At 40.7% G+C, this 18,399-nt stretch overlaps 1 protein-coding gene across 3 annotated transcripts in view; it reads right to left on the reverse strand.

Annotated features, from left to right (window-relative positions):
* The window catches only part of RNF24 (ring finger protein 24), a 92,823-nt gene that overhangs the window by 5,285 nt on the left and 69,139 nt on the right, over positions 1–18,399 (reverse strand). For all 3 annotated transcript variants that reach the window (XM_032143166.2, XM_058433094.1, XM_058433095.1), the window contains 2 exons: positions 16,458–16,500; positions 13,067–13,108 (listed from right to left, as the gene is read on the reverse strand). In XM_032143166.2, the coding sequence (XP_031999057.1) occupies positions 13,067–13,108; positions 16,458–16,500 (85 nt within the window). The remainder of the gene's footprint in view (positions 1–13,066; positions 13,109–16,457; positions 16,501–18,399) is intronic.

Here is an 18,399-nt window from a genome sequence, read left to right on the forward strand (position 1 = left end):
GCCTCAGAATTCCGAATAGCTGGGAGTACAGGAGCACGCCAACCATACCCGGCTAATTTTTTATATTTTTAGTAGAGATGGGGTTTCACCATGTTGGCCAGGATGGTCTCGATATCTTGACCTTGTGATCCGCCCACCTCAGCCTCCCAAAGTGTTGGGATTACAGGTGTGAGCCACTGCGCCCAGCCCCAAAATGGAGTTACTATTAATGGTATAATGTGCTATTATGTTCTGAATAAATAGATCCTAAAACTATAGCCACCTGAGAAAAAACAAGATAAACTCTGACACGTTAAATGCTAAAGGTGACCAAAGTCAATGGCAATCACAAAAAGAGAAAAGCCTCAGATGACTTCCTAGAAGATCCCTGAGAGCCAAACTCATTTTACAACTTTCCTTTACAGATCATATTTTGCAAATAAACTTTCGTTTCCAGTATTCAATGAGACTGTTTCTCCAGTGTGACTTCCCATCACCATTAAAAAACTGAGATACAATTAATCTACTATAATATTCACTCCTTTAAGTAATAGTACAATTCAGCAGTTTTTAGGTATATATTTGTGCAGCCATCTTTATAATCTAATTCCAGAACATTTGCGTCAAATGCCCCTCCCCACCCCCCCAAAAAAGCCCATATTCATAGGCAGTCACTCCCCATTCTTCCCTTTCCCCAATCTCTGGCAACCAACCACTAATCTATTTTCTTTTCTTTTTTTTTTTTTTTTTGAGACGGAGTCTCGCTCTGTCGCCCAGGCTGGAGTGCACTGGCGCAATCTCGGCTCACTGCAAGCTCCGCCTCCTGGGTTCACGCCATTCTTCTGCCTCAGCCTCTCCGAGTAGCTGGGACTACAGGCACCCGCCACCACGCCCGGCTAATTTTTTTTTTTTTTTTTTGTATTTTTTAGTAGAGACGGGGTTTCACTGTGGTCTCGATCTCCTGACCTCGTGATCTGCCCGCCTCGGCCTCCCAAAGTGCTGGGATTACAAGCGTGAGCCACCATGCCCAGCAATCTACTTTCTTTATTGATAGGTTTGTCTATTCCAGACATTTCATATAAATGGAACCATACAATATGTAATATTTCGTGTCTGGCTTCTTTCCCTTAGCATAATGTCTTCAAGGTTCATCTATATTGTAACATATATCAGTACTTCACTCATTTTCATGGCTGAATAATATTCCATTGTATGTATGTATCACATTTTCTTTACTCATTTATCTGTTGATGGCCACTTGGGTTGTTTCTACCTTTTGGCTATTGTGGACAATGCTGCTATAAACACTGGTGTACAAGTATCTGGTTGAGTCCTTGTTTACATTCTTTTGGGTATGTATCAAGGAGTGGAATTGCTGGGTCATATGGTAACTCTATGTTTACCTTTTTGAGGAGCTACCAAACTGATTTCCAAAGCAGCTGCACCATTTTACATTCCTACCAGCAGTACATATGGGTTGTAATTTCTCCATATCACCACCAATACTTATTATTGTCTTTTTTACTATAGTTATCTTAATGGGTATAAATGGGTCATTTCCTTAATGATTAATGATGCCGTGCTTATTGACCACCACATATCTTCTCTGGAGAAATGCCTATTAAGTCCTTTGTCAATTTATTAGTTGGCTTATTTTTCTTTTTATTATTAAGTGGTAAGAGTTCTTTATATATTTTAGACTGAACTCCTTTATCAGATAGCCAACTAATTTTGACAAAGGTGCAAAAAGCATCTCAATGGCAGAAGGAAAGCCTTTTCAACAAATGATGTTAGAGCACTACACATTCATAGACACCAAAGACACACGCAACCTAAGCACAACCTGAGCAAAGCAACCAAAGGAAAAAATGGATAAACTGGACTTGATCAAATTAAAAAACTTTTGTTCTACAAAAGACCCTGTTAGGATGAAAAGACTGGGAGAAAATATTTGCAGACCTTTTTATTTTGCAGTCTTCTTATTACTGAGTTCTAAGAGTTCTTTATACATTTTAAATACAAGACCCTTATCAGATATAAAACTTGTGAATACTTTGTCCCTGTGGGTTGCCTTCACTTTCAAGATAATGTCCTTTAAAGCACAAAAGTTTTTAATTTTTTTTTGAGACAGTCTTGTTCTGTCACCCAGGCTGGAGTGCACTGGTGCCATTATAGCTCACTGCAGCCTCAATCTCCTGATCTCAAGCAATCCTCCAGCTCCTCAAGCCCCAACCTCCCAAATAGCTGGGACTACAGGCACACATCATGACACCTGACTAATTTTTTTTTTTTTTTTTTTTTTAAAGTAGAGACAAGGTCTCCTAGCTATGTTGCCCAGGCTGGTCTCAAACTCCTGAGCTCAAGCAATCTTCTCATCTTGGCCTCCCAACGTGTTGGGATTACAGGAGTGAGCCTCCATGGCTGGCCTGATGAAGTTTAACTATTTTTTCTTAGCTTGCTTGTGCTTTAGATGTCACATCTAAGAATCCATTACCCAATCCACAGCTATGAAGATTTATACATCTATGTTTATTTCTCCTTTTTGTTTTTTAGAGACAGAGTCTTGCTATGTTGCCCAGGCTGGTCTCAAATTCCTGGACTCAAGGGAGCTTCCCCCTCACCCTCCTGAGGAGCTGGGATTACAGGCATGTGTCATGGCACTGGGCTCACCTATGTTTATGTCTGAGAGTTTTATAATATTAGCTGATACATTTAAGTCTTTGATTAACTTTTGAGTAATCTTTGTATATAGTATGAGGTAGATGTCTAAATTTACTCTTTTGCATGTAGATATCCAGTTGTCCCAGCACCACTGATTGAAAAGACTATTCTTTTCCCACTGAATTGTCTTGGCACCCTTGTTGAAAATCAACTGACCATAAATGTTTGAATTTATTTTTGGACTTGCAGTTCTATTCCACTGATCTATATAGCTATCAATATACCTGTGTCACATTGTATTAAAAACTGTAGCTTTGTATAGTAAGTTTTGAAATTGGGAAGTGTGAGTTCTCTAACTCTGTTCTTCTTTTTCAAGATTCTTTTGGCTATTCTGGATCCTTTACATTTCCATGGGAATTTTAGAATTCATCTGCTTGTCAGTTTGTGCATAAAAAGGGCAGATGGGATTTTGAAAAAGATGATTTGGTAAATACTTTGGATACTACTGCCAACTTACCAATATTACATTTTCTAACCAATGAACATAGGATGTCATCCCAATTATTTAGGTTTTATTATCTTTTCAATGTTTTATAGTTTTCAGCATATAAATCTGGGCTTCTTTTGTTAAATTTATTCCTAGGTATCTTATTTTTGATGCTATTACAAATGAAAAAAAATTTTTTTTTTTTTTTTTGAGATGGAGTTTCGCTTTTGTTGCCCATGCTGGAGTGCAATGGTGTGATCTCAGCTCACCGCAACCTCTGCCTTCTGGGTTCAAGTGATTCTCCTGCCTCAGCCTCCTGAGTAGCTGGGGTTACAGGCATGCACCACCACATCCAGCTAATTTTGTATTTTTAGTAGACACGGGGTTTCTCCATGTTGGTCAGGCTGGTCTTGAACTCCCGACCTCAGGTGATCCACCAGCTTTGGCCTCCCAAAGTGCTGGGATTACAAGCATGAGCCACCGCGACTGGCCACAAATGAAATTTTCTTAATTGCTAGTGTGTAGGTTTAACTAGTTTTTGTATATTGATCTTGTATCTAGGAAACCTTATGAACTCATTATTAGCTCTCATAGTTGTTTTTTTTTTTTTTTTTTTTTTTTTTGAGACAGAGTCTCACTCAGTCACCCAGGCTGGAGTGCAATGGCACGATCTCTGCTCACTGCAACTGCTGCCTCCCAGGTTCAAGTGATTCTCCCATCTCAGCCTCCCGAGTAGCTGGAATTACAGGCACCCACCATCGTGCCTGGCTACTTTTTGTATTTTAGTGGAGACAAGGTTTCACCATGTTGGTCAGGCTAGTCTTGAACTCTTGACCTCAGGTGATCTGCCCACCTCGGCCTCCCAAAGTGCTGGGATCACAGGCATGAGCCACCACACCCAGCCTCTCAGTTTTTTAAAATTTAGTGTTTTATAATATTTATAAAGTCATGTCATCTACAAATAGACAATTTTATGTCTTTTCCATCTGAATGCCCTTTATTATCTTTTCTTAACTGCCCTGGCTAGACCCTTGAGTAACAAGTTGATAAAATTGGTAAGAGCAGGAGTCCTGTCTTCTTCCTTGTCTTAGAAGGAAAACTTTGTCTTCTACCATTAAGTATAATATTAGCTGTGGGCTTTTTACAGATGCCCTTTATCAGGCTGAGGAAGTTCCCTCTATTTTTAGGTTTATTGAATGCTTTTATCATGAAAGAAAGCTGGGTTTTGTCAAAGGCTTATACTGTATCTACCTAGTGACCATGTCTTTTCCTCCCCCATTTATTCTATTAATAAGGTGTATTACATTGACTGATCTACTTATGTTGAACCAACCTTGCATTCCTGGGATAAGTTCCATTTGATTATGGTATATAATCTTTTTTATATACTGTAGGATTTGCTTTGCTAGTATTCTGTTGAGGATTTTTACACTTATATTCATAAGAGATACTGGTTTGGCATTTTCTTTTTTTGTAGTATCTTTGTCTGGGTTTGATATCAGGATAATACCAACCTCTTAAAAATGAGTTGGGAAGTGTTCCCCAATGCTCTTGTCTTTTTTTTTTTTTTTTTTTTTTTTGATATAGATCTCACTCTGTTGCCAAGGCTGGAGTATAGTGGTACAATCATGGCTCACTGCAGCCACAACCTCCTCGGGCTCAGGTGATTCTCCCACTTCAGCCTCCTGAATAGCTGGGATGACAGGTGTGCACTGCCATGCCTGGTTAATCTTTGTATTTTTTGTAGAGATGGGGTGTCACCATATTACCCAGGCTGGTCTTGAACTCCTGGGCTCAGGCAATCTGCCCACCTTTGGCTTCCCAAAGTGCTGGGAATACAGCTGTGAGCCACTGTGCCCAGCCTATCTTGTCATTTTTTTTTAAGTCAAAGAATGAATCCTATGATAATGTCAGCCCTGTTGGAAGCTAGCCTAAAAACAGACATTTACTGATTGGTCAGTTTATAGATACTTGAGTTTGTCTGTTTTACATATTGAAAGTCAGAAACGTCCTTAATGGGATCTACAGAAGGAGAAGAAAGCTGGGTCAAGTCACTCAAAAGTAATTTTTTGCAACTTGGAGAACAGCAGAAGCTTCATATCTGTGGGGGCAGTAGAGGCATCATGATGTAATCGCTCCAGATGCAAACAGTCTCTTTCTACACACAGAAGCTAGATGACTTGCCCATTCTATTCAACTTCCTTTTTTTCTCTAACATTCTTTTTTTTTTTTTTGAGACAGGTCTTGCTATGTTGCCAGGCTGGACTCTTGGGTGCAACTGATCCTCCTTCTTCAGCCTACTGAATAGCTAGGACTACAGGCACAAACCACTGTGCCTCGCTAGTCAACTTCCTTAAACCTCAGTATCTGCAAATGCAAAATAGGGAATAATACTTACCTCGTCTAAATTTGTCAAAGTGTTAGTTCCCTTGCTCCTAAGATAATTATATGAAGAAGCAGACATCTTGATAATTTTGTCAACTTGTGTACATGATTCCATGTATATCACACTATTATACCCATAAATAAAGCAAGTCCTAGGTAAAAATGACTTTAACTACAGCATGCATGTTGGAAACAGGCACAATTTTGTAGTACTCACAGAGTGTATGATCTCTAAAATGCCCAAGTAGGAAGGATTTAATAACTTCCAAGTGGTTGACATAGTCTATAAATTTACCTCAGATACAGACTAAGGAGTATAGAGTCATGTGAGAGGAAGACAGTGTCACAAAATGAAAATGATCTATAGCTCAGGTGATTCAGCCAAAATGGTTCTTTTCCTTTTTTCATTCATTCATTCATTCATTCATTCATTCATTCATTCAATGAGACGGAGTCTCGCTCTGTCGCCAGGCTGGAGTGCAGTGGCATGATCTTGGCTCACTGCAACCTCTGCCTCCCAGGTTCAAGCGATTCTCCTGCCTCAGCCTCCTGAGTAGCTGGGACTACAGGCATGCATCACCACACCTGGCTAATTTTTAAAATTTTTTTATAGAGAAGAGGTCTCACTATGTTGCACAGTCTGGTCTTGAACTCCTGGGCTCAAATGATCCTCCTGTCTGAGCCTCCTAAAGTGCTGGGATTACAGCTGTGAGCCACTGCACACGTCCAGTTTTCTTTTTAGATAATCATTCTGTGATAGTGGTGGTGGGCATTCATTATTATACCTTTCCTTGAATACTTACAAGGATATGACATCATCCGCAAAGGCAGCAATTCTGGTTCAGAGATATCATTTAAGGCTGGAATCCTTGAGAGCTAGTATAGCAACTTAAAGATGGTTTTGCCACTCAGGATAAATTTGGCTTTCTTGTTCCAAACCGAAGTATAGCAGGCAGCTTCTATAGCCCTTCTGTGCTCATGGGCTTGCCCCATTACTGACTATACTTGTCTCACTGACTAATGACTTTCTCTCCTGCGGGATCTGTGCTCCTGGAGGGAAGGGAGGGACTATACTCTGACCACTCAATCTCGAGGGTCCAGCACACTGTTGGCTCCCTATAAATGCTTTGGCTTTTTAAAAGATGTTTTAACAATTTGAATCTGTGACCAGCTTCAGCTGAACTCCAGATACTTGTATACGGATTCAAAAATAAATTTAGAAGCTGGGCATGGTGGTTCACACTTATAATCCCAGCACTTTGGAAGGCTGAGGTTGGCTGATAGCCTGAGGTCAGGAGTTCGAGACCAACCTGGCCAACATGGTGAAACTCTGTCTCCACTAAAAATATAAAAAGTAAGCCAAGCATGGTGGTGTACGCTTGTAATCCCAGCTACTTGGGAGGCTGAGGGAGGAGAATCGCTTCAACCCAGGAGGCAGAGGTTGCAGTGAGCTGAGATTGTGCCACTGTACTCTAGTCTGGGTGACAGAGTAAGACCCTTGTCTCAAAAAACTAACTAAATAAAAATAATAAATAAATAAATGTAGGAATGTGATTTATAAGGAGAGTGATCAATAATCTTAGAAAGATCAAGTGGAGTTGAATCTCCTATATAAGAAAGGGACAAAGCAGAACTCACATAGCCAGAGCCACTTTCTCACTGCAGCAAAAGGAAAGGGATGAGCCTATGAGGAGGTGAGGAGAAAGAAGAACAAGGAAGCCACGTCCTTAATTCCACTCCACACAAGGGGCACTCCGATAGTTACCTTTGTGTAGTCTTTCTCTACAGAAAGCAGGGCACGATAGTTACCTTTGTGTAGTCTTTCTCTACAGAAAGCAGGGCAGAGCAGGGCCACAGGGTGTTGCCAGACGAATCATCTCCAATAATGAGATGACACATATGTCAGAATTATACAGCAAAGGTCTTTTGTTTAAGGTCTTTATAACAATGCTCAAATGAGCAATCATGAATGCTCTTGAAATAAATGCTAAAACAGATATTATTAGCAAAGAAATAGAGGATATAATACAAAGTGAATGAAAATTTTAGTTTATATACATTTTTGAGACAGAGTCTGGCTAGAGTGCAGTGGCACAATCTTGGCTCATTATACCCTCGACTTCTCAGGGTCAAACGATCCTGCCATCTCATGAGTAGCTGAGACTATAGGCGCACGCCACCACACCTGGCTAATTTTTGTATTTTTATTTTTTGTAGAGATGGGTTTTCGCCATGTTGCCCAGGCTGGTCTTGAACTCCTGGGCTCACGCAATCCTTCCACCTTGGTCTCCCAAAGTGCTAAGATTATAGCCGTGAGCCACCATGTGCGGCTGAATGAAAATTTTAGAACTAAAACAACAGAATAATCACAATAAAAAAACTTAATGGACGGGCTCAACAGCAGAATGGAGGGGACAGAGGAAAGAATCAGTGAACTAGAAGACAGAACACTGGAAATTACTCAGTCTGAACAACAGAGAAAAAATTACTGAAAAAAAAAACTCTCAAGGACTTGTGGAACAACAACAAAGGGTCTAACATTTGTGTCACTGGAGTTCCGGGAGAGAGAAAGAGTGAAATGCAGAAAAAACATTTATAGAAATAATGACTAAGAACTTCCCATGCTTGGCAAAAAAACCTATATATTCATGAAGCTGAGTAAACTGCAAACAGGATAAATCCAAATAAATCCATGCCTAGACATATCATAAATTGCTGAAAACTAAAGAAAAAGAAAAAAAATCTTAAAAGTAGCCAGAGAAAGTGATACATTACTGGTAAGGGATGAATGATTCAAGTGACCTGATTTCTCATCAGAAATCATGGAAGGCCAGAAGGAAGAGGCATAAGAACTGTCAACCTGGAGTTCCATATACAAGAATATTCTTCAGGAATGAAGGTGAAATAAAAACATTCTCAGATGAAGGCAAACTAACAGAATTCATAGCCAGAAAACCTGCTTTAAGAAAATTACTAAAGGAAAGTTCGTTATGAAGATAAATGGGAAATGACATAAGAAGGAAACTTGGAACATTAGGAATACATAGCAACAGAAATGGTAAAAATCTGGATTAATATAAGGCTATTCCTCTGTTAAGGTTTTCTTATTTTTTTGAGACCAGGCCTCACTGTCATCTACGCTTGAGTGCAGTGGTGCAATCAAGGCTTGGCTCACTGTAGCCTCGACCTCCCAGGCTTGGGTGATCTTTCCACTTAAGGCTCCTGTGTAGCTGGGACTACAGGTATGTGCTACCATGCCTAGCTAAGTTTTTGTATTTTTTGTAGAAATGGGGTTTTGCCATGTTGCCCAGGCTGGTCTCGATCTTCTGGACTCCAGGCAGATGCTTGCCTCTTGAGTTTTTAAAAACATGTCTGATGGGGAAAAGACATATAATGATGGGATTTTTCAATGTATATAGACGTAATATGATAGATACTGCATGAAGAGAGGAAGGAAAAGGGATCCATATTGTGGCAAGGTCTCTACAATCCAACTAGAGTGTTAAAAAACTAATTCTAAATATTTATTTGGTAATCCCTACAGCAACCACTAAAAAACTATACAAAGACAAAGAGTAAAAATCACAATAGATCAATTAAAATGAAATACTAAAAAATGTTCTAATAACCCAAAAGAAGGCAAGAAAAGGAAAATGGAGAATGAAAAAGAGAGAGAAAAGCAGAAGACAAAAAAAAAATGGTAAACCTAATTCTAAATGTGTAGTAACTGCACTGAATGTAAATGATCTAAACATACCAATTAAAAGATATATTGGCAGAGTGGATGAAGAAACATGACCCAACTATATGCTGTCTATAAGAAAACTCACTTCAAATATAATTCAATGGGTAGATTGAAAGTAAAAAGATGAGGCTGGGCATGGTGGCTCACGCCTGTAATCCCAGCACTTTAGGAGGCCGAGCGGGGGCAGATCACCTAAGGTGAGGAGTTCAAGAGCAGCCTGGCCAACATGGTGAAATCCCATCTCTACTAAAAATACAAAAATTAGCTGGGCGTGGTGGTGGGCGCCTGTAATCCCAGCTACTTGGGAGGCTGAGGCAGGAGAATTGCTTGAACCCAGGAGGCAGAGGTTGCAGTGAGCCAAGATTGTACCACTGCACTCCAGCCTGGGCAGCAGAGCTAGACTCTATCTCAAAAAAGAAAAAAAAAATGTGGCCGGGCGCGGTGGCTCACGCTTGTAATCCCAGCACTTTGGGAGGCCGAGGTGGGCGGATCACGAGGTCAGGAGATTGAGACCACGGTAAAACCCCGTCTCTACTAAAAATACAAAAAATTAGCCGGGCGTGGTGGCGGGCGCCTGTAGTCCCAGCTACTCGGAGAGGCTGAGGCAGGAGAATGGTGTGAACCCGGGAGGCGGAGCTTGCAGTGAGCGGAGATTGCGCCACTGCACTCCAGCCTGGGTGACAGAGCGAGACTCCGTCTCAAAAAACAAAAAAAGAAAAGAAAAAGGTGGAAATACACATACCATGCAAACAATCAAAAGGAAGCTGGAATGGCTATATTAATATCAGAAAAATATTTCCTTTTTTTTTTGAGGTAGGGTCTTGCTCTGTCACCCAGGCTGGAGTACAGTGGCACAACCTTGGCTCACTGCAGCCTAAACCTCCTGGGCTCAAGCAATCCTCCCACCTCAGCCTCCCAAGAAGCTGGGACTATACATGTATGCCAACAGGCCCAGTTAATTTTTTTTTTTTTTTTTTGCAGAGATGAGGTCTTACTATGTTGCCCAGGCTGATCTTGGACTCCTGGGCTCAAGCAATCCTCCCACCTCAGCCTCCCAAAGAGTTGGGATTACAAGTGTGAACCACCGTGTCCGGCCTGGACAAATATATATATTTTCTGAGACAGAGTCTCATTCTGTCACCCAGGCTGGAGTGCAGTGGCGCGATCTCAGCTCACTGCAAGCTCCGCCTCCCAGGTTCATGCCATTCTCCTGCCTCAGTCTCCTGCGTAGCTGGGACTACAGGTGCCCACCACCACGCCTGGCTAATTTTTTTGTATTTTTAGTAGAGACAGGGTTTCACCATGTTAGCCAGGATGGTCTCGATCTCCTGATCTTGTGATCCGCCTGCCTCAGCCTCCCAAAGTGCTGGGATTACAGGCGTGAGCCACCACGCCTGGCCTGGACAAATATTTCAAAGCAAAGGAATTTACCTGGGATTAACAGAGATTTTTTTTTTTTTTGAGACGGTGTTTCGCTCTTGTTGCCCATGCTGGCGTGCAATGGCATGATCTCAGCTCACTGCAACTTCCGCCTCCAGGTTCAAGTGATTCTCCTACCTTAGCTTCCCGAGTAGCTGGGATTACAGGTGTCCGTCACCACGCCTGGCTCATTTTTGTATTTTTGGTAGAGATGGGGTTTCACCATGTTGGCCAGGCTGGTCTTGAACTCCTGACCACAGGTGATCCTCCTGCCTTGGCCTCCCAAAGTGCTGGGATTACAGGCGTGAGCCACCCTGCCCGGCGAGAGACCTTGACAAAAGGGTCAGTTCACCAAGAAGATATTCAATGTGTATACACCTAACAACAGAGCTTCAAATAAATAAATATATAAATAGACATAATGTATTCACAGGTCAGAAGACTCACCATGGTAAAGGTCAATTCTCTCCAAACACATTTATAGATTTAATGCAATATAAACCAAAATCTCAGCAGGATTTTTTTTTTTTTTGTAGATACAGATGAGCTGATGCTACAATTTACATGGAAGGGTAAAGGAACCAGACTAGCTAAAACAATTTTGGAAAACAATGAAGTTGGAAGAATCACACTACCTGATTTTAAGATTTACTATAAAGCTATTAATAATCAAGACAGTGTGGTACTGATGAAGAAACAGGCACACAAATCAAGAGAATATAATGGAGAATCCAGAAATACAGTCACTAAAAATATGGCTATTTGATTTTTGAAAAAGGTGCAAAAGAATTTCAATGAAGAAAGCAACTAACTCACCATAACCAAAGCTGGGGATACTATGGTGAAAAAAATCCAAGACCAGATACAAATGACCAGCGAAACAGGAATTGGTGGGTGTAGTTGGATACTAACTATGATACATACTGATGCAACACACAATGTATTTATTTAGGACAAAGTTTCTAAACTAATAGGTCAAACCAATAAGGAAGACTTCTGTTCTGGATTAATCTGGTGAAAATTTAATCTTTTCATCTATGGTCATCAAGACTCCAAATGGGAAACAGCCCACCTTTTATTATTTCATGTTAATTTTGGCCATGTGTCAAAATTAACTTCTAGGAAAAGTAAAAAATCAAACAGTGGCCAGGAGCCGTGGCTCACGCCTGTAATCCCAGCACTTTGGGAGGCCGAGACGGGTGGATTACCTGAGGTCAGGAGTTCAAGACCAGCCTGGCCAACATGGTGAAACCCTGTCTCTACTAAAAATACAAAAATTAGCTGGGTGTGGTGGCACATGCCTATAATCCCAGCTACTCGACAGGCTGAAGCAGGAGAATCACTTGAGCCCAGGAGGCGGAGTTTGCAGTGATCCGAGATTGCACCATTGCACTCCAGCCTGGACGACAGAGTGAGACCCTGTCTCAAAAAAAAAAAAAAAAAATCAAACAGTAATTAATGCTTCAGTTTAATCCAAGGCTAGGTCTAAAATGCTATTAAACAGAAACATATCAATTCTTTGATGAAAAATATGCAGAAAGAGCAAAGGACCAATAGATGATTTCAAAATATTTAACAATAATATGATTATTTTTATTATCATTCAAATATCCTAACAAATTACCTTTTTTTGAAGAGACTGGCAATTTAGCTTCACCATAGCTAGGCTATACACGACACTGCTATTACAACACACAGCTTTTCAAGTCCTTGCTTTAAACACCAATTAGAAAACCCAGAAAGGGAGAAGGAAAGGGTGATAAAAAATAAAAATTCTGAAAATTTGTAGTCAGAGGCAATACAAGAAATAGAATTAAGAAGAATTCTTACAGGCTATGTATCTTAATGTATACAGCAGGATACACACACCCAAGTTTGTACTTAAGTTACAAAGCACCTATGACCCAACCATGCAACCGAATAGCTAAACAATCCCAAGGATTCATATCGCTACCTATGTGTTCTTCCTCTATTCCGTATGTCTTACATTCTTAAATCCCTACCCCCATGAGATAATTGCTCTCTTTTTTGTACCATTGGTAAGAAAGAAATATTGGGAACATTTTCAATGGGGAAATTGGTACATACTCATCTTGAGTAGAAAAACTAACATATCTGTTTCTTATTCATACAGCATGGACAGCAAGCAGCATCCCTACTGCTATGAAATTTTATAATGGTGTCATCACTATTAAAAGTATGAGTTATATTACTCTCCTAAAGCCTTCACACAATTGATTTTTATGTGACCTCACCCTGAAATATTCTATTACCCCAATCAAAATAAGCCTATTTTTTTCAACTACTGAAAATTAAAGTGTTTAAACATAACACAGCATACCACTGCTACTAGAAAATGGCTCAAGAAGATTTACTTATCATCAACTTACCTCATGTAAATTCAATTCTTTTACTTTCTCTTTTAATATGACCTGTAAGACAAAAAAGTATGTTCTTATACCCATTTAAATCTGTAATTTTAAATATTTCTCATTATATGCACAAATATTTTTCTTTTGTATATATGGCTCATTTCCCTCATATTCAATATTTAAGAGAATTTCTTTTACAGTTTAAGATAGATCATTTTAGCAACATTTTTTTAACTTGAGCAATGACACAATATTCTCCTAAAAAAGGAATTTTGGCCGCGCATAGTGGCTCACACCTGTAATCCCAGCACTTTGGGATGCCAAGGCGGGTGGGTCGCCTGAGGTCAGGAGTTTGAGACCAGCCTGGTCAACATAGTGAAACCCTGTCTCTACTAAAAATACAAAAATTAGCTGGATGTGATGGCGCCTGCCTATAATCCCAGCTACTCGGCAGGCTGAGGCAGGAGATTCGCTTGAACCCAGGAGGCGGAAATTGCAGTGAGCCGAGATCGCGCCATTGCACTCCAGCCTGGGCAACAAAAGCAAAACTCCATCTCAAAAAAAAAAAAAGTAAGTCAATCTTAATTTTGAAAGTTTTGACTCCGTGGTGACCAGATAGTAGTTAAAATGAATGCCAAGTGATAAGAAGGAAGTTTACTATTTAAGAAAAAACTCTAAGACCAAATATAGCTTATTAGAGTTATATTTCATCTTAAAGTGAAGAAAATAGGCAAGTAAAATTTGAGGGAAAATCTCTAAATTTTGGTGTCTTACATTCCTGAACTAAAAATGGATTTGAGGGTAAACCTTGTTTTCAGAAATCACACCAGAAGCTACTATAAGGCCTCATAGGGATATACTAAATTTCCTATCCAGTATATTTAAAGATCAAATTTACTGTATGTCTTGTGACTTGTCTAGTTTTATCAGTCAATTTCACTTAAATGACTGCAAAGGCCAATTTTACTTTCCAGTTAGCCTACATACAAATATCTTGTAAGCTGTCAAGATTATAATAGGTGGCCAGGCACGGTAGCTCATGCCTGTAATCCCAGCACTTTGGGAGGCCGAGGCAGGTGGATTGCTTGAGCCCAGGAGTTTAAGACCAGCCTAGGCAACATGGCAAAACCCTGTCTCTACAAAAAATACAAAAATTAGCCAGGTGTGGTGGTGCATGCCTGTAATCCCTGCTACTTGGGAGGATCACCTGAGCCCAGGAGGCAGAGGTTGCAGTGAGCTGAGATTGCACCACTGCACTCCAGCCTGCGTGACAGAAGTGAGACCCTGTCTCAAAACAAAACAAAACAGATTATGATAGGAGCCTGGGCAACATGGCGAGACCCCATCTCTACAAAAAGTACAAAAATTAGCCGGGGGTGGTGGTGTGCGTCTGTAGCCCCAGCTACGCGTGCCACCACACTCAGCTAAGGTGAGAGGATCACCTGAGCCCAGGGAGGTCAAGGCTGCAGTGAGCTGTGATCATGCCACTGCGCTCCAGTCTGGGTGACAGAGACCCCGTCAAAACAAACAAACAAAAAAAGATTATGATAGGACTGAGACGAAAAGATTCATTCATTTAGAAAACTAAAATACTCAACTCTGATTTTGGATCCCACATGAGATCTATAAGAGTGTGGGGTTACCTAAGGATATCAGTATGTCCATCTAGGGAATGTGCCAGTGAGCTCAGATTTCAAAGATATGTGGACGAAAGATTAACAGAAAGATAAGCAGTCCTGGCTGGGCACGGTGGCTCACACCTGTAATCCTGGCACTTTGGGAGGCCGAGGCGGGCGGATCAAGAGGTCAAGAGATCAAGACCATCCTGGCCAACATGGTGAAATCCTGTCTCTATGAAAAATACAAAAATTAGCTGGGTGTTGTGGCAGATGCCTGTTGTCCCAGCTACTTGGGAGGCTGAGGCAGGAGATCACTTGAACCCGGCAGGCAGAGGTTGCACTGAGCCGAGATCTTGCCATTGCACTCCAGCCTGGCGACAGAGTGAGAATCCGTCTCAAAAACAAACAAAAACAAGATATGCAGTTCTGAAGTATTACAGTTCCATAACATCGGTGTCAGCAAGGTTAAAGACTCAAATAAGCTGAAGCTCCCCTGTACCCAAGAAGAAAGCTAAGGGTAACAAAAATTAAGAATTTCATGCTTAGAGCCAAAGGAAAATCTAGGCCCCCTGTTTGGTGTTAGTGGTAAAATATTAATGGAAGAAAAAAATAATTTTACTTGGCCTTCGAGAAAAGATAAAAAAGATAAGTGTATTTTTTTTTTTTTTGAGACGGAGCCTCGCTCTGTCGCCCAGGCTGGAGTGCAGTGGCACAATCTCGGCTCACTGCAAGCTCCGCCTCCCGGGTTCACGCCATTCTCCTGCCTCAGCCTCTCCGAGTAGCTGGGACTACAGGCGCCCGCCACCACGCCCGGCTAACTTTTTTTGTATTTTTAGTAGAGACGGGGTTTCACCGTGGTCTCGATCTCCTGACCTCATGATCCACCCGCCTCGGCCTCCCAAAGTGCTGGGATTACAAGCGTGAGCCACCGCGCCTGGCCAAGATAAGTGTATTAACTTAAAGACAAAATCAGTGAAGGACTAGGTATTAACAGCTATGATCCAAGTTTGCAGACTTCTAGTGGATAATATGAGCTAACATTTAAAGTGCAAAAGGGAGTAGATGAGATCACTGTAACACAGCTGGTCGCTCACCTCCGAGGAACTGCTATGTCTTCTAATAAAGAAGGAAGGAAAAATTTCACTTAATGGTATCTCAGAACTCCATTAAGTTGACAGTAACTTTAAGAATTACAAGCTATAGCATTTCTCTTTAGCAAACTGTTGGCTCAAGTTTCCTGTTAAATTATATTATATCATCTGAACTTTCTACAGCTTCAAGTAATGCTTATAAAAGAAGAGAAGAGCCGGGCATGGTGGCTCAAGCCTGTAATCCCAGCACTTTGGGAGGCCGAGGCGGGCAGATCACCTGAGGTCCAGAGTTTGAGACCAGCCTGACCAACATGGAGAAACCCCGTCTCTACTAAAAATACAAAATTAGCCGGGCATGGTGGCACATGCCTGTAATCCCAGCTACTTGGGAGGCTGAGGCAGGAGAATAGCTTGAACCTGGAAGGCGGAGGTTGCTGTAAGCCGAGATCATGCCATTGCACTCCAGCCTGGGCAACAAGAGCGAAACTCCATCTCAAAAAAAAAAAAAAAAAAAAAAAAAAAGAAGAGAAGAATACTTAAGAAAAATGAAGTTGATATATTATACTGCAAATTGGCAGTGAGATGCTAAAATGAACACAAGTAAATTCAGTCCCAGTTTAAAGTATGAGTGGAAATCAGAGTTCTCAGTTTTTTTGGGGAAAAAAAAAAATCAAAGCCAATCTGAATTAAATTTCTCACCTGTTTGTAGGCATAAAATTCTTTGTGTGCTTGATGTCTTAGCCTAAAAGACAGAAATCAGTAATGCAATATTGAGATTTCCAACACAGTAACTTGAAGAAAAATAAAAAGTTGCTGATTTTGGTATTAATTTATATCATTTATGGCTCAAATAATATAAATTAGAATCTTTATCCTGAAATACACCCAAATGACGTATCTCTTAACATGTTACGTGAAAGTGCCCAGGGAACCAAGAAAGTTACCCAAACGTAAGATGACTCAATTCTTTTTATACTGACAGTCTACTTATTTCAATAATATTTATATTTTTTCTTAATTAGAAAAAATTTAAGTATAACATACATCCAATTAAGTATAAAAACCTTAAGTATACAGCTCAAAATCTTAAAAAATGTACATACCAGGATAACTATTGCTCATATCAAGATATAGTACATTTTCAGCACACTTGAGCCCTCTAAAATGACCCTTCCTAATCAATATCCATGCCCCAGAGGTAGCACTATCCTGATTTCTAACACTGTAGATTAATTATGCCTGTTTTTGAACTTCATGTAAATGGATCGTTTGGTATATACTCTTTTGTGTTTGGTTTCTTTCAGTCTACAATGCCTTGTGAGATTCTTCCATATTGTTGTAGTAATTGTCTTTCTGACTGATATACAGTATTCCATTGTATGAATATAATACCATTTATCCATTTTACTGCTGATGAATATTTAATTACTTCCTGTTTGAGGCTATTATTAATAAAGCTGATACACAAATTCTACATGTCTTTTAGTGGACATATATACTCATTTCTGTTAAGTATATACTCGGGAATAGAACTGCTGGTTCAAAGTACTCACACCGAGGCTGGGCACCGTGGCTCACACCTGTAATCCTAGCACTTTGGGAGGCCGAGGCAGGCGGATGGCCTGAGGTCAAGAGTTTGAGACCAGCCTGGTCAACATGGAGAAACCCCGAATCTACTAAAAATACAAAAATTAGCCAGGCGTGGTGGCGCATGCCTGTAATCCCAGCTACTTGGGAGGCTGAGGCAGGAGAATCGCTTGAACCCAGGAGGCGGAGGTTGCAGTGAGCCAAGATCATGCCACTGCACTCCAGCCTGGGTGACATAGTGAGACTTTGTCTCAAAAAAAATCAAAGTACTCACCCCGGCCGGGCACAGTGGCTCATGCCTGTAATCCCAGCACTTTGGGAGGCTGAGGTAGGAGGATCGCTTGAGCCCAGGAGTTCGAGACCAGCCTGGACAACATGGTGAAACCTCATCTGTACAAAAAATACAATTAGCTGGGCATGGTGGCGTGTGGCCTGTGGTCCCAGCTACTCGGGAGGCTGAGGTGGGAGGACTGCTTGAGCCTGGGAGGTGAAGGCTGCAGTGAGCTGGGATTGTGCCACCGCACTCCAGCCTGGGTGACAGAGTGAGATCCTGTCTCAAAAAAAAAAAAAAAAAAAAGTACTCATAACAATTTTACTCCTTTGGGTAGTTCATGAGAGTTCTAGGTGTTCACATCTTTGTAGGTTAAGTTTGAAAAATTTTTAAATTTAAATGAAGTCTAATTTATCAACTTTTCCCAATTAAGTTAGTTCTTTTTGTGTCCCACTAAAGAAATTTTTGCCTATCCCAAGACTATGAAGATATTCTCCTGAGTATGTTGTGAAAACAATTTGTTGTTTTACCTAACAAACGTAGGTCTATGATCCATTTGAAATAGGTCTTTATGTATGCTGTGAGGTAGGGGTCCAGATGCTTTTTATCCTCATATAGACTTTCATTTGCCTCACTATCATTTATTGAAAAGATTCTCCCCTTTCCCCACTGCACTGGAGTGGCACATCTGTTGTAAATCAGGTGTATTGAATATGTGGGTCTATTTCTAGAGCTGCTATTATTCTGCTCCATTTGCCTATCCTTGTATAGTGACTGGGATGC

This window comes from Hylobates moloch, unplaced genomic scaffold (genome assembly GCF_009828535.3).
Source record: "Hylobates moloch isolate HMO894 unplaced genomic scaffold, HMol_V3 SCAFFOLD_21, whole genome shotgun sequence".
NCBI lineage: Eukaryota > Metazoa > Chordata > Mammalia > Primates > Hylobatidae > Hylobates > Hylobates moloch.